Source organism: Acyrthosiphon pisum, chromosome A2 (genome assembly GCF_005508785.2).
Source record: "Acyrthosiphon pisum isolate AL4f chromosome A2, pea_aphid_22Mar2018_4r6ur, whole genome shotgun sequence".
Lineage (NCBI taxonomy): Eukaryota > Metazoa > Arthropoda > Insecta > Hemiptera > Aphididae > Acyrthosiphon > Acyrthosiphon pisum.
Window position 1 is genome coordinate 96527196 of NC_042495.1, and position 15358 is coordinate 96542553.

The window sequence follows — 15358 nt, forward strand, 5'->3', positions numbered from 1 at the left end:
CCCCCCCCTCCCTCCCAACCCACTATCTTCCCCGCGGAGAACTTGGTGAGCTCCGAGACGGTGGTGAATGGGGGGGTGGCGTTTTTTATTCCGCAGCTGCATTAACGGCATCGTCTCCGAGTCGAGAGAAAATAATTTTGAAAAAAAATATATATATATTATATATATTGTATAAAATAATATGATCATAACTTAGGTAGGTGTGTACGAAATTTATTTCGAAAAATATTTTTATAACAATATTAAACCCTTGTGGTCCCGTGCATGTGATCTATCCGCTCGCGTCACCGAACCATCTACTCACAAAATATTATTTTATACCGCGTTAGGTTCAATTAGGTGATGGGTTTGGTTGAGCCACCCTATCGTGATTGGACCTACCTATACCTATATATTATATTAATAAGGCTGTCGGAGGCACCATATTATATTATTTTTGTGGTCTTAGAACAATGATAGTGGAAGGTTATAGTTTATGTACTTCCCGTGATATGCCCGATTAACAGTGCGTGTACGAATTTATTAGCTTCTACACTACGTTCTGTAGAGACATTATTGTTTGATTTGACAAGCCTATTAATCAATACTATTATAATATTTATTCAAAAAACGAAAAAGTTTTTTTTTCTATTCTATAAGCATGTTGCTATAATATGTCAAGTTGTAAACGTTAAACAGTTGGCGACTATTTAAGGAGCATTTGAAAATAATATATTTTAGAATTTTTAAGTTATTATAATTTAGTTCTCTTACATTAGTTACGCTATCATTAACATACATTATATACATACGGGTATACCTAAATTATATAATAAATTGCCAATTTTCCAAGTTTTCTGCTCCGACAGGCTTAAATTGTTATATAATTTTACGTGGACGAGATAATACGAGTCGGATCGAACGGAAATCCGATTATAGTTACATGCAGGGCTATACCTACGCGGTGTATATATGCATACACAGGCGGGTATAAATTTTTTTCTCTCATCCCCTCCCCCACCGCATATCGACCAGATCGACTGGTCCAAATTAGATTAATTTTGGAGGGGGTGCCTCTAATGCGACGGGGCGAGACCGCCAGACCGACTACTGCCGATGCACACACACACACACACACACACACACACACATATATTATATATATATATATATATATATATATATATATCTGCAGAGCACATAATAATAATAATAACTATTATAATAATAATTATTATTATTATTTGCAGCTCGTACGCGTCCAAGTGGAACGATAGTTTAAACGATAAGCCCGCGGCTTAAATATCGCGACGGTCTGTACGTAATATTATAATAATGATATGTTTGATATAATATTTTAAAAGCGCAGTCGTCGTCGTAATCGCGAGCGACACAACTTTGGTGTGCGCATATAATATTATTCAAACTTTCGACGCGCCTTATCGGTTGCTGCTCTTTCGCCAGCGCCAGATGAGCACGTCTATAGGTAGGTATAAATCGCAATATACACACACATATTAGGCCGGAGACTCGTAGCTTACGGTTTCAGCCCGTCGAGGGAATATCCATAAAAATATACAAAATAAATTGTTTAAAACCGATATCACATTATCGTTATTTATTTTATCCGACCGTTATTATTATCGTCATCAGCGTCGTCGTCGTCGAAAACATCGTGATCCCGCCGAGGCTTATTGCCGTTACGATTTATAATAATATTACGTGAAATATTACCACCACGCGCATGTAATCCGAAAATAAATTACTTGGCAATATAATGTGTACTTACGCGTTTCTTGAAAAACGCTCTCGTCCTAACATTATATATAATTTTATTTTCCATAATATTTCCGTAAACGGCTGAACCGATATGAAAATCATCGGCACAGGTGGTAATAATGTACATACTTGTGCGATAATATTATAATAAATAATAGGGATTATTGTTCCGTCGTCGAACTATAAAATAATATGTTTTCTCACCGAATAAACCGTAGGTACTTATCACAAATTGCAGAGCATCGCTTAATAATAATATTATGTTGTTGGCGATGACGAGTTATCGTGTAAGACGATAAAATATAATTCGCAGAGCAATATTATTATATTATGTAAGTAATACAATTTGATAAATGCGCAATCGTTTGGAAGGGCGGCACGAGAAAAAATAAAGACCTACCTACCTACATAATATAACACTTTTCATCCGCAAGTGAACAGAAGGGAATTGTCAGCGTCGTGTTATTTATCGCATATATAAGGCGTATCAACGTTTAAATTCCACAATATCGTGAAAAGCGCAACATCGTGATAAAAAAAAACCCTCAGTGATATTGTGGTTGCATAACTTACGCGGGTAGGGTAGGTTAGTTACCGCGGTTTATGCCGTTAGGTTTTCATTATAACTTTTTGAAATAATTGTACGCGCCCGACGTCGATAAAATATAATTCTCAGAGCAATAGTATAATGTAAGGTAATGCACGCTGATAAATGCACGATCGTTTGCAGGAAGGAAGGTACGAGCAAATATAAAGACCTACCTTCATATAATACTATTCCTCCGCAAGTGAACAGAAGGGAATTGTCAGCGTCGTGTTATATATTGCATATATGAGCAAAGACGTATCAACGTTTAAATTCCACAATATCGTGAAAAGCACAACATCGGGATAAAAAAAAAAACCCCCAGTGATATTGTGGTCGCATAACTTGCGTGGGTAGGGTAGGTTAGGTACCGTGGTTTATTCCGTTAGGTTTTCATTATAAATTTTTGAAATAATTCTACGCGAGCGACCGCGACGTCGATAAAATATAATTCGCAAAGCAATAGTATTATGTAAGTAATGCATGCTGATAAATGCGCGATCGTTTGCAGGAAGGAAGGTACGAACAAAAATAAAAATCTACCTTCATAATATTATAATACTTTTCCTCCGCAAGTGAACAGACGGGAATATTGTCAGCGACGTGTTATTTACCACATATCTAAGACGTATCAACGTTTAAATTCCACAATATCGTGAGAAGCACAACATCAGAATAAAATAAAAAACCCCAGTGATATTGTGGTCGCATAACTTGCGTGGGTAGGGTAGGTTAGGTACCGCGGTTTATGCCGTTAGGTTTTCATTATAACTTTTTGAAATAATTGAACGGGTGCGACGTCGTGTCTCTTATATTTTAAAAACTCGTTGGCCATTTTAAAAACGTCGCGGGTATAATAAGTAGGTATAATAATAATTTGAAAAAATATATATTACAAATTGTTATTTTTTTTTCCCCGCGTTTTCATTAAAAATAACGGAGCTCGTCTGTTCCGAGTTATGCTGCTGCAAATTTGTTTCGTGTTCTGATAATCAAGTACTACTCGCGCAGCGGATATCATAAATAATTTGATTACACCTATAAAGCTTTTTTTTTTTTATGGAGAAATGCGTTATACACTTGTATATATTATGAATAAATTATATTATATATATTTTTTTTAAAGCCCTATAAGAAGAGATTTTTAAATTAGATCCTGACAATATATATATATGCACAGATGATGATATTATTTAAAGTGATAAAAAAAAACTCGCGAAAGTGTTTGTTGCGTTTTACGGCATTTAAATAATATTATTATTACTAAAAACGCTGTACAACTATTATATTACCTGTATATTATTTTATAAACATTTCTGACGATCTTCGTGACCAAAAAATTGTACTTAATATTATGCCTACATAATATACGTCATACTACATATAATTATAATATAGTGAGAGTTTCAGAGGTAGGTACCTACTCGATTCTAATAATAACCTGCGTATATTAGCTGTATGTATACCAATATACCATATTACGACATTCATATGTGGGTCATTGAAATACACGCGTTACCGATATACGGCGAAACCTCCTCGTTCACCGACTACGCGCCCCCCGATAGCGGACACTTTTGAATTTCCCGTCATCAAATGGGAGAATAAACGTACCGATAACGGACACCGTTCAACTATATTCGGCGTCCGTTATAGAGAGACCCGGGTTGCACCGCCGTAGAATAATTGTGTGATTTTTTTTTTAAATATTATCCACTGCTTTTTATAACTTCCGTTGAGTTTTGCGCGAAATCATCGCTATTAACATTATTACTTATATTATATTAGGATCACGTCGACGATGAATTTTTAAACGAGTCCATAAAGCGCTGCTGTGTTGTAGGGCTCGACCGACTAAAAAACAATTAAATCCGATCGAATCGCCCGCCGCGCCGTTGTAAATAAATAAAGCTCGGAAACTTTTGTGTTGCAATATTTAAAAACCTAAGTCATGATTTAAAAATAATCCGGGGATGAATTATTTCGAAGTTCGACATTGTTTTTATGCTCACGAAATGGCCCGCGCACGCTTGTTAAGTGATTATTCATCGGTATATTATTATCAACGGCTTACATATATTATATTTATTATTTATCAAGTTTGTTGAAGTTTGTTCGCTATTGATTTCGATCGCCGAAAAACATATTATTATTTCGTCTCGTCCGCATATTATACTCGACCATTATTAGTAACGAACGCTATATTATATAGTCATGACATTGTGTTTGTGCCGCAGCACTCTCGATGACAACGAAGGGTATTCAATCAATATAATAGTCATCCCTCTCCCTCTGAAGTACAAGCGTTTATATTGTGTAGTTTGTTTTTTTCTTTTTAGAGTAGCCAGACAATATTTTTTCGAAGCTATATATAATTATAGTGAGAGAGAGAGAGAGAGAGAGATACCTCCGTCGTTACTTGTGCTGCCTGAAGTCCCGGGAACCGTTTAATTTATTGAATATAAAGGTAAAATGATTTTATTCACAAACACTCGAGCCAAACCTTTACGGTCTGGAGTGGTTTAGTATATCATCCCTATAAACCAGAAATAAACCATATTATTCGGTATATGCTTAGGGTATTGTATTACATTTGATATGATGTGTATGAAAACAGTTTCGATATAATATTTTGCACTAGGTATAATAACGTCATGTTCATTCCCTAATGGTTTAGGTTAGGTATCATGTACTGAAATTTGAAAAGTATTAAATTACTGTATTGTAGTACCTATGCGTACCTCGTTTAAAATCAATAATAATTGTATCTGAATGCTCAAGTGCACCTTAATCACTATTATTAATGTAATTTTTCTGCATTTAACTTGTTATTGTATCTCTCTGAATTGCCGATTGGCGTTAAATAAATAAATAAAGTGCTGGAAAACAGCGACGTATCGTACTAAATAATACGATATACATCCATCTATATAATAATTATGACAGTTTCAGTATATAGGTACCTATAGGTAAACGACATATACCTATGTAAAAATATCTGACTTATTAAATCATATCGAGTATTCAAACGTTCTTTAGATCCGATAAAACATTAAATTGAATACCATACATTAAGGTGTCGACAATAACACGTTATTAGAGGAAACAAAATTTATATTGCTCCTTTGACATTTAATCGACGTGAAAAATTGTACGGCAATATTGCTATATAGGTGCAGCTAAAGTCGATAGACCGTTGGTCCGTAACACGTCAAGTTGAAAAAAGAAACGTAGCAGCTGAACCATTACTAAATTACTATAGGTACGTATATTCCTGTGTTTTTATGTTCTAAACGTGTCTAAAAGGACGCGACTAACCCAACAAAATACGTACATTATGGAAAAAAGTTTGACTTAGTTTTTTTTTTTTACAAAATTGTATTAAATTATGGGACGTAGTTACTTGCAGAGTACTTGACAATTCACCATTTAGACGCCTTTTAAATTAGCTCTCTGCAGTAATGTTATTAAATATTTGAATGATTATTTTAAATTGCCATACGATAAATAAATAAATAATTTTAAATCACATTACAAAATAGGATAACGATAAATTTAAATTTAAAAAACGCGTTTATTAACTACAACCGGGGAATATTCTTAAAACGATAAAATATTAAATAACATTTCGAGTTGGCAAGGAAATGTGTAAATATATATACCTATATCTCGTTTATTTCAAACTTATTTGGTGTTTCGTTTCGTATAAGCCAAATAAGAATTGATGTATACATATTTCACATAGTGTACGAACGTCTTAATTTGTCGTAATAACTTATTTGAAAGCATAAAAACTTAATATTATTCAATTACGAAGGAATAGCTACTCGTGAGTTTCGTTCAAAGTCTTAAGCAATTTCATTATACAAAGTAAATAAACTTTTGATTTAACAGTTATGCTGTACCTACTTGTGTTATGCATGTGAATACTGTATTAAAGTTTAATTCAACACCGACAATATGACTTGAATACAACGTTGTATAACTTCACTACGATGCATACTTTTCGTGCGAGAAACCGTTTAATATTGATGCAAATTCGCCGATTATCATAATTTTAATATATAGTATTTAAGTCTGTTTAATAATCTATTTAAGTTTATTTAATAATCTCTTTAATTAAATATACGGCGTTTAATATTCTGGTGGCCACAACTATGGCCGGCCATAACTTAGATGTCGTCATACAGTACATTCATTTATCCGCAATCATTATTGATTCTATTCAGTAACTATGCTCAACTAAAATATAAACTTGATATTTCATCCCTGTAAATTATATTAATATTCGGGATTATGAAACTTCTTAACACGTTATGTTCTTTAAATTAGATTATATTATAATGGTTCGGAGTAATTTCAACTTGAACTTTCCAATTAAAATATTTAATCCAATATTGTTATATATATACAACGAGTTGTTGTATACAGGCTTACCAAAAACAGGATCAGAGTTTTCTTACGATTCATCTGAAGGGATAAAAGTTTTCTTCCTTTGTGCGTGTATAACTTTTCTTTACTCTTATAAGCAGCTGGCAAGCCGGCTATTACGACGCGTATTATCGCGATTAGATATATTTATTTAATCTGCGGACGACAGACCTTCCCGAAGAAGGCGATGATTATATATTTTGGATTCGTCCTAATCAGACGCGGTAGCTCTAACTTTTTTACATCGCGGGGAGGTTCATGCACATGCAACTTCGATAATTGATTTGTTTTTCACATACACAATTAATTAAACGCCGTTATAAGCGCGGGCACGTCGAAAGTCGAATAGAATGACAGTATAATACCAAAATATTACAATCGAGTAACACATGTACACAATTGCAGCGGCGTATACATTTAACTTAACTCGGGGTCTATAATATACTTTATAACATTATAGTCGTGGATAGTTAATTCATAATATTTTATGACAATTTTAATAAACCAACAAAATAGTTAGGAAATTGCGCGGAACAATGTGTGAAATTATTAATGACGATACGTTAATTATACATTTATACATTATTTTATAGCTGCATTGAGTAGCTATATATTATATCGATTTTTGTAATTACGTAAATTATTACCTACGGCATAGTATACAGTTTTAAATTGTGCCGCCTTGCGCCTGTGTATAATGTCTTTGGTGATTAATTATTTTATTATAATATTTTATTAATTATATCAACTTTAATCAATCATGACATAATATTCGTACAGTGACAACACAAATTACCTATAGCTCTAGTACACAGTCTTTATATTAATTTTACCTCCCTGTTATGTTCATTAGTTACGTTATGTATTTTGTAACATTAATTATGAACCAAAGAGCAAATATACGTATAAAATACATATCGGGGTTGGCAACTATATATACTATAATAACAATCAACAATATTTAGATGCTAATTAAAACAATATTTGCATAGTAAGTAAATATAATAACTAATATTAAACACTTCTTTACACATATATATATATTTATGATGTTATGAGCACTGTTATCAGGCAAGTCACGAAGTTTCTACTGGGTTTGTTGAAATAGTAATTAAAATCTGTTATTTCAGCATTATCTGGGCTCCAGCACATTCGCATGTGCATCCAATTATGACATTTAGTCAGATCGATTCAAACAGTTGAGCACATTGCAATTTCATTACAAAAAAAAAGAAACTATCATTAGGGCTTTGAATATGATCGAAACCCTTAAAAGTTATACATAATTAATTAACTCACTATAATAATTTAAAAAAAATTATTTGAACACATGTAACGAAAAAACAAAATAACTATTAAAAAAAAAATTTAGAAATACATAACCAAATGGTCACTGGTTTAAAGTTACGGTTTCCCTGGATCAGAACGGCACAGCGACGTGACGACGACCATGTCTAGACCGGTTATTGACCTATACCTTAAAAAATAAAATACAATACACTTAGAATGAAAAGTAAAATTGGAAAACAAATGCTAATTTTATTTTTCGTGAATGTATTTACGTTTTTTCCCATACTGGTGGTGATATCGATCTAATCGTATAATAACACAAGATATATACGATATTGTAAATAATAAAACGTATTGAACTTTAAATATATTAGTCCAAACCGTCCGCCTACAAACCTAGTATAGTTTATTATATTATATGTTTTGAATAATAGCTGAATTTTTTTTTTTTTTTTTAAATATTTTATCTATATACCAACACTTGTATAGGTTAGGTTACCTATAATACTTCTTCGATGTAGTTGACATATCATAACATTATATGACAAAAACAAGAATAATAAAGAAATATGTACATCCCATAATATATTCTATTATCTGCATTCTGCATATATTACATAATGTTAACATAACATATAGTGTGTGTGTGTATGCGTTTAATGTATATACGAGTATTGTACAGTGTATTGTACTGCATATATTTGGGTTTGGTTGTCTGCGACGTTTAAACGACATAATATGAAATCGTATACTTAATATTTATGTAGAACACGAGCGCCGAAGGATAATTTCCAATCGATCCGCAACACGCGTACAATAATAATAATCGTTATAGATAACCATATTATATACTTAGGTACCTATACCCAGATTCTGTGTGCGCATGCACATTTTAATACCGTACGAAATGATGATGGTCGTTTGTTGACAAAAACCAAGAAATCATAACATTATTCCTTACGACATAAAATCGTGATGGAACGCTGCTACAGGACACACATTTAGATTTTCGTCCCACTACCTTACAGACGCCGTCCGACAATAAGAATTAATATTATATTATTCGATTTGGTATGCTCAGTGCACATAATACGGTGACCTCGATGTTTATACCCGTGTAATATGGGTATATTACACCCATTGGGTAAATTATATTATTATAGGAGTTTTTCGATTTAAGTATATTATACAGAGTGGGCCACCGCGTTTTCGCGTTTTTCCCCGATATCTGCACTGCGAGAAAACCGGGAAAACACGGTGACCCAGCCTGTATAATTATATATACGTCGACAGGACCGTAGTCGAGATTTTCGGGATATCCTTTTATCGCGGGCGGATATGGAAAATTACGCTTTCGGTGGCCCTCTCTACTAGCTATAATAACGATAACAATAACGACAAATAAACGCGATAAATTATAGACGAATCGCAGAATAAACCTTTTTAAAATTAAAAATACAAAAACCGATATTTTTCTTCTTTTAAGGCAGAGCAGTTATAATAACTTTATCTGTGCGCATTTATTCTTCGCAGCGTGGCATGACAATGCAAGACCAACCCGCTAGGTATTATATTATATAGTAATATAATATATTATATTAAATATATGATACTATACATACTCCAGGATCAACAAATTAACAAATTAATGTTCGTAATAAATTTAGGTAATTTATATTTTTATAATTCGTGGTTTCAAGTTACGCAAATGCGTACAAAAAAGTTGCGAAAAATGTCAAGTGGGGATTTGTCACCCCACCCTCTCGCACTCGTAAATAACGCCCGTGATAGTCAGACTATTCATTATAGCTCATAGTATACCATATAGCTGGTAGTTAACGGAATGTTTCGTTTACTCGACGATAAAAAGTCCGACGCACCCTAAACGAACCCCTCTTATTTAAGCGATTAACAATTATCGTGTACGCACCATATAATAATATATATTATTACGACGATGAAACCAGATACGTGTGTGTGTGTACATAAAACCGACGCCTGCAGTAAACACCGGTTGATTGACATCGTTTTGTGTGGAGGGTACCTACGCTAGACCATCAGTTTGTATTTAACGCAGTCGACGTGATTTCCGCTTAACATGTTTTTCCTTTTTCGACGCCGCGGTATGCGTAAGGTGTGACCACGCGATACCACCGCGGTTACGTGGTGATGTGTATTATACCGCTGCCGCCGTTCGGAGTTTTTATAATTACATACTATTTTATTTATTTTTTTATTAGAAAACGAGAATATATATACTATCTGTGATAAATATATACAATGTGTAATATGAGGGGGTGTGGGGGAGAGTACAAGTGTACAGGACTGGACGGTGTGATAGAAGGGAGGGGGGGGCATCCAATGGCCATACTTCATAAATTACGTACTTACGTAGGTAATATATTAGATTTTTTATATTCATTTTTTTTATCGACTTTCACAGACCGAGCACAGTCGATAGCTTCCCTTTTTTCTACGTAGACATTTAATAATAATAATATTTTAGAGCTGGTCGCCGGTCGGCCGCGTGCGACGAACACACGAACACACGCATTTTTGAACTTGTGAACAGCGTTTGCCCGCAGCGAGTCCTAAACCTAATTATAGTCATTATTATTTCCGTCTCTTTTTCTACGTTGACGTTTTCATATTTTTAAGTCGACAAACGCGTCGCTAACGATGTAAAATATGCGATATATATACCTACGCTGACTGTCCAGTCGTCAAACGCGTGTAAAGCGTGACGAAATTTTTTTGTCGGTCGACCGAGGAAATTTAAACGCGTTTTGTCCGTCGTCCACTACAGTGCGAACAAAATCGATCACGAAATCACACCCTGAAGCGGTCGTAACGGTGTTCATCGATACCTTTTACATAATAATGTATTTTGATATCGTTCATTGAAGCAGCGTGATTGACATATTTTAATACACATAATATATAGGTACAACTTGTAACGAGTGCTTTTGACTATGCCAAGTGAAAACACACGACAGTATAATCTGACACACATATACCTATAGGTATATAATATTATAATATACAATATACCAGTATACCACTATAATGGTACCTATATTATAATATATACCTCGCTGTTAATAATTATAATGCATTTATGTCCGGACGAACGCGAGACTAGAACACAAGGTTTTACGCGACCGCGGGCTTAATGAAAACCGTAATTTAGACGACAAAACGTGCATATTATTATTATTATAGCCGTGCCAGGGGGCTGTTGTTTTTCCGCTCTCTTATTAAATTCAGAACGAAAACCAATTTGCGGAGACGACCGCATTTTCCGGATGACGTTTATTCTATGCGCGTACACATATGTATAGAGCGTGCGTGTGAAAACACGAACACGAAATTTTCCAGCAGCCCGCTGCGGTGTAATAGAATTCGAATCGACCCAAAAGCCGCAACGCGTGTCCGAGAAAACTCGAGAGGTTTTTCCGCGGGATTGCAGTTGTTGTTACGAGCAATGACGAAAATGTCCAGATGACGATCTAAATCGGTATAATATAATATGATACGGTTGTTGCGGCTGCGCGAAGGCGACTACGACTACGGCGACGATAATAATAATATTATGGTTGCAGTGGTGTGTTATCGAACTATTTAAGAGTTGCGCCGCCGCACGCACTATTATTCCACATCCATCACCCACCCGATGTGTAGCTACAGAAGCCGTAAAAACATAATATTATATTATGTTACGCGCCGCATTTTATTGTTATTATAATTTATTATTTTCGTCTACGCGCGAGTAGTTTAGAGAAGCCGATCTCCGTCTCGCATACCACGGTTACCGTTCAGCAAAACCGATTTCGTTTTGTAAGCCTAGAATAATATTACAGTGAACGATATTGATCTAACCAAGAATGTAATAGACATCTCGTAAAATTGTATTCATATAATTTAATTTTGAATCCATAGGGACTGTCTACATTTTCTATTGAGTAAAAAATCAAAAATCAATCTAAAAAAAAGCGGGTAAGTGGATGTCGTTCTACTGTACAGTATGTGTTACAAGTGGGTCAATGTATAATGGATTGTATTAAATTTGAATTCAATGATATAATATCATTGTATAAGAAAAACGATTCTGAGCGGATAAGATTTGTCAGTCTGGATATTTTATATTGTTATTATTTATTATAGCCTGTATGTTGAATTAATATCATAATATTTTTTTTTTTATTCGTTTCTATGGTGATAAACAAATAGCGTTAGAAATTAAAATCCTATTTTAAATTTTTAGCGGTTTTTCGTAATTTGTCGGTGATTTTTCCTAGGGATCAAAATGCCGGAAAATTTCCGGAAAAATTCGGGAAAATTTCGGAAAAAGCTGTTTTTTTCCCAGAGCCTCGGAAAACGTGGAAAAATTGGAGAATATTTAAATAATACATTTCCGAAAAAACCGAAGTTTTCGGAAAATTAAAAAAAAAATGAATTTTCGGAAAATTAAATAATTTTATTTACGCTTAAAAATTAAAATAATCTATGTAAAAAAAAACCATTTTAAAAAATAGATAAGGAATCCAGTCATTGTCATTTCACATTTGCCAATACGGTTATCAATGTATTATTGTATTAAAATTTAAAATATTAATACGGATATTTAAAATTTGTTCTAAGAATAACGTAGTTCCATATCAAATTGGTATTTACCTATGTGGGAGAGTGTATTTTTAAATGTTAAAAATTGTATACTTATTGTCTATTTATATTTGTAATAACTAATAACTAATAAGGTATTATAGTAGCTGGCTGATACTTTTATAAATTATATCACAGTGACTGGTGAGTGGTGAGTGATGACTAGTGACTATTTGATAGTTTTTAAATTATCAAACTTAGTGAGTTGGTAAATATATATTTAAACATGAAATAATATTAAGAAATAATAAAAAATAACTAATTAGTAAATACCTAATAGTTAGTACTTTAGTAGTTAATATTACAAATTATAATTATTTATAAATCAAGTATAGAATCCTCTAGATTTATCCACTACAGACTTTAAGTTAGGTATGGTACCTATATATAATATATATGTATGTAATATGATTATCAACTATCATTATTTATTAGATTGTTTCTACTATAGGTACATTACTTTTTCAGTTCTAAAGAAAAAAAAAACCATTTTTATCATTCAATTTTTCAATTTTTTCAGGAAAAAACCAGGTTTTTCGTCAAAACCATTTTTCCGGAAATTTTAAATGAAACCAATTTTTCTCAATTTTTCCGAAAAAAACGGGAAAAACCCGGGTTTTTTTGGAAAACCTATTTTTTTCGGAAATTTTGATCCCTAGTTTTTCCCGTGGCATTAAATAATAACTGCATGTTAAGAAAATCGAAAAATGACCTCTCTAAAGTACCATCTTAGTACAATTTTCTAAAAGTTAAGCTACTATATTTTTAAATCGAAGCTTTCCTTCTGATAAAAATTTTGTTTATAGGATAAAAAAAAAAATAATAAACACCGTTGTAAAAACACTAGCTTCCTCGCTCTGCTCACAATCTAAAATAAATGAATTCTGTATGAAACATTGTTAATGCCTATATTATATTATTTCTTACGACATCGAAATGTGCAGAGCAGCCAAAATCATCAAAATTACCAAAAAACAAAGTATTCCAATCAACTATGTACTCTGTGTCTTTCCCTGATAGCCACGGATGCGTCTTTCTACATAATATAATCACACTTTACACCCTTCGATCTACACCAAAACTGAATTCACCTACCCCCTTCTATAGGTGATTCCGATCCCTCTTAGCCAAAATATAATATATATACTGTCACCGCCAGGTGGCTTCTTTTTATCAGCCAAATTCGTGTTAACCACTCATACCTACGCTTATTGTAAAAATATGGTCATTTAAAGATTGGGTATTAATTTGCATTAACTCTAATCAAAAGAAATCGAGTTATTAACATTTTTAATATGTAATATTTTACATTAAAATTGAAATATCAATGCAAATCCTACGAGGTTCCCCGGGCAATATTATTTTATTATCTCTGGACTGTGAGTCTGATTGTAGATCAGCGCACTGTAACGTCAAATAGATAACAACGCAAACGGTCTTGCCAAACGCAGATTATCTATATTGTAATAATTATATGTTGTATGTAGACGTAGACAACACATGCGGGTTCGGCGTCCTCTTAAGTAGCCATCTATAAAAGTAAACCATAAACCGCACGGACCAGACCCAATTCCGACGGGGGCGGCTCATCGTGGCCACACGTGTTTACCATGTTTCCGCCCGGCAGGAGTCTGCAGCCAGCGGTCCCGTTCGGTTCGGTTCGGTTCCCCACTCGCGGGCCTCGCACGCACACGGTCTTTGCAACAGCCTCCGATGTTTTCAGTGTGAGCCGACCCTCTAGAACGTCAAGACATAATATTACCCGGTCTGCAAGACTGTCGAGCCGCTGCTGCGTACCTCGGGGTATTATATTATACGCATAATAGTGCCGAAAAAATTATTTTACATAATAGTATTATGACGTATAGCGACTTATTACTATATAGTGTATCATATGGAGCTCCAACAAATGCAGTCCCCGATAATCACAGTACGCGCGACCCGTCTCATATTATAATTTAATATATTATTATACCTTCGACTCGACCAGTGATTTGCAGCGTAGTCCGCGGGGCGACGACAAAGACAAACGATAGTATAGGTAGCCGATATAATAATACAGACCGTACTACCGCGGTCGCCGTCGTCGCCAACGCTATAACATTATGATTATTACCAATGTTATTCGTATATTTATATTCTTATCACTACAACAGGTGTTATCGCTGGGCGCGGATATACTGCCCGAGTACAAGCTCCAGTCTCCCAAAATCCACAAGTGGACGATACTGCACTACAGCCCGTTCAAGGCGGTGTGGGATTGGATCATCCTGTTGCTGGTCATCTACACCGCCATCTTCACGCCGTATTTCGCGGCTTTCTTGCTGAACGAACCGCACTTCAAAGGTCCCCGGCCGCTGAGGTTCAGCTTCGAAGACCCGCTGGTGGTGGTCGATTTTTTCGGTGAGTCTCTGCTCCGAGTTTCCCATACCCGCCGCGCGGTTTCTACTACAGTTCATACAACTATTATAATTATATCCGTATACAGACGTAGCATATAGTATCGTGTTTTATGTTTTGATATTATGTAATGTAGGTGGTAGTGATCTTAATTATTATAATATTGATATAGTGTATACCTACTACTGTTTTATATTGTCCGCGGGCCACTGCGTAGTTTTATCGAACAAC

General features: G+C 34.3%; 1 protein-coding gene across 8 annotated transcripts in view; it reads left to right on the forward strand.

The window, feature by feature from the left end:
- LOC100169516 (potassium voltage-gated channel unc-103) overlaps window positions 1-15358 on the forward strand; it is a 137003-nt gene that overhangs the window by 102715 nt on the left and 18930 nt on the right. For all 8 annotated transcript variants that reach the window (XM_016800727.2, XM_016800726.2, XM_008180204.3 and 5 more), the window contains one exon: window positions 14884-15130. In XM_016800727.2, coding sequence (XP_016656216.1) covers window positions 14884-15130 — 247 coding nt within the window. The remainder of the gene's footprint in view (window positions 1-14883; window positions 15131-15358) is intronic.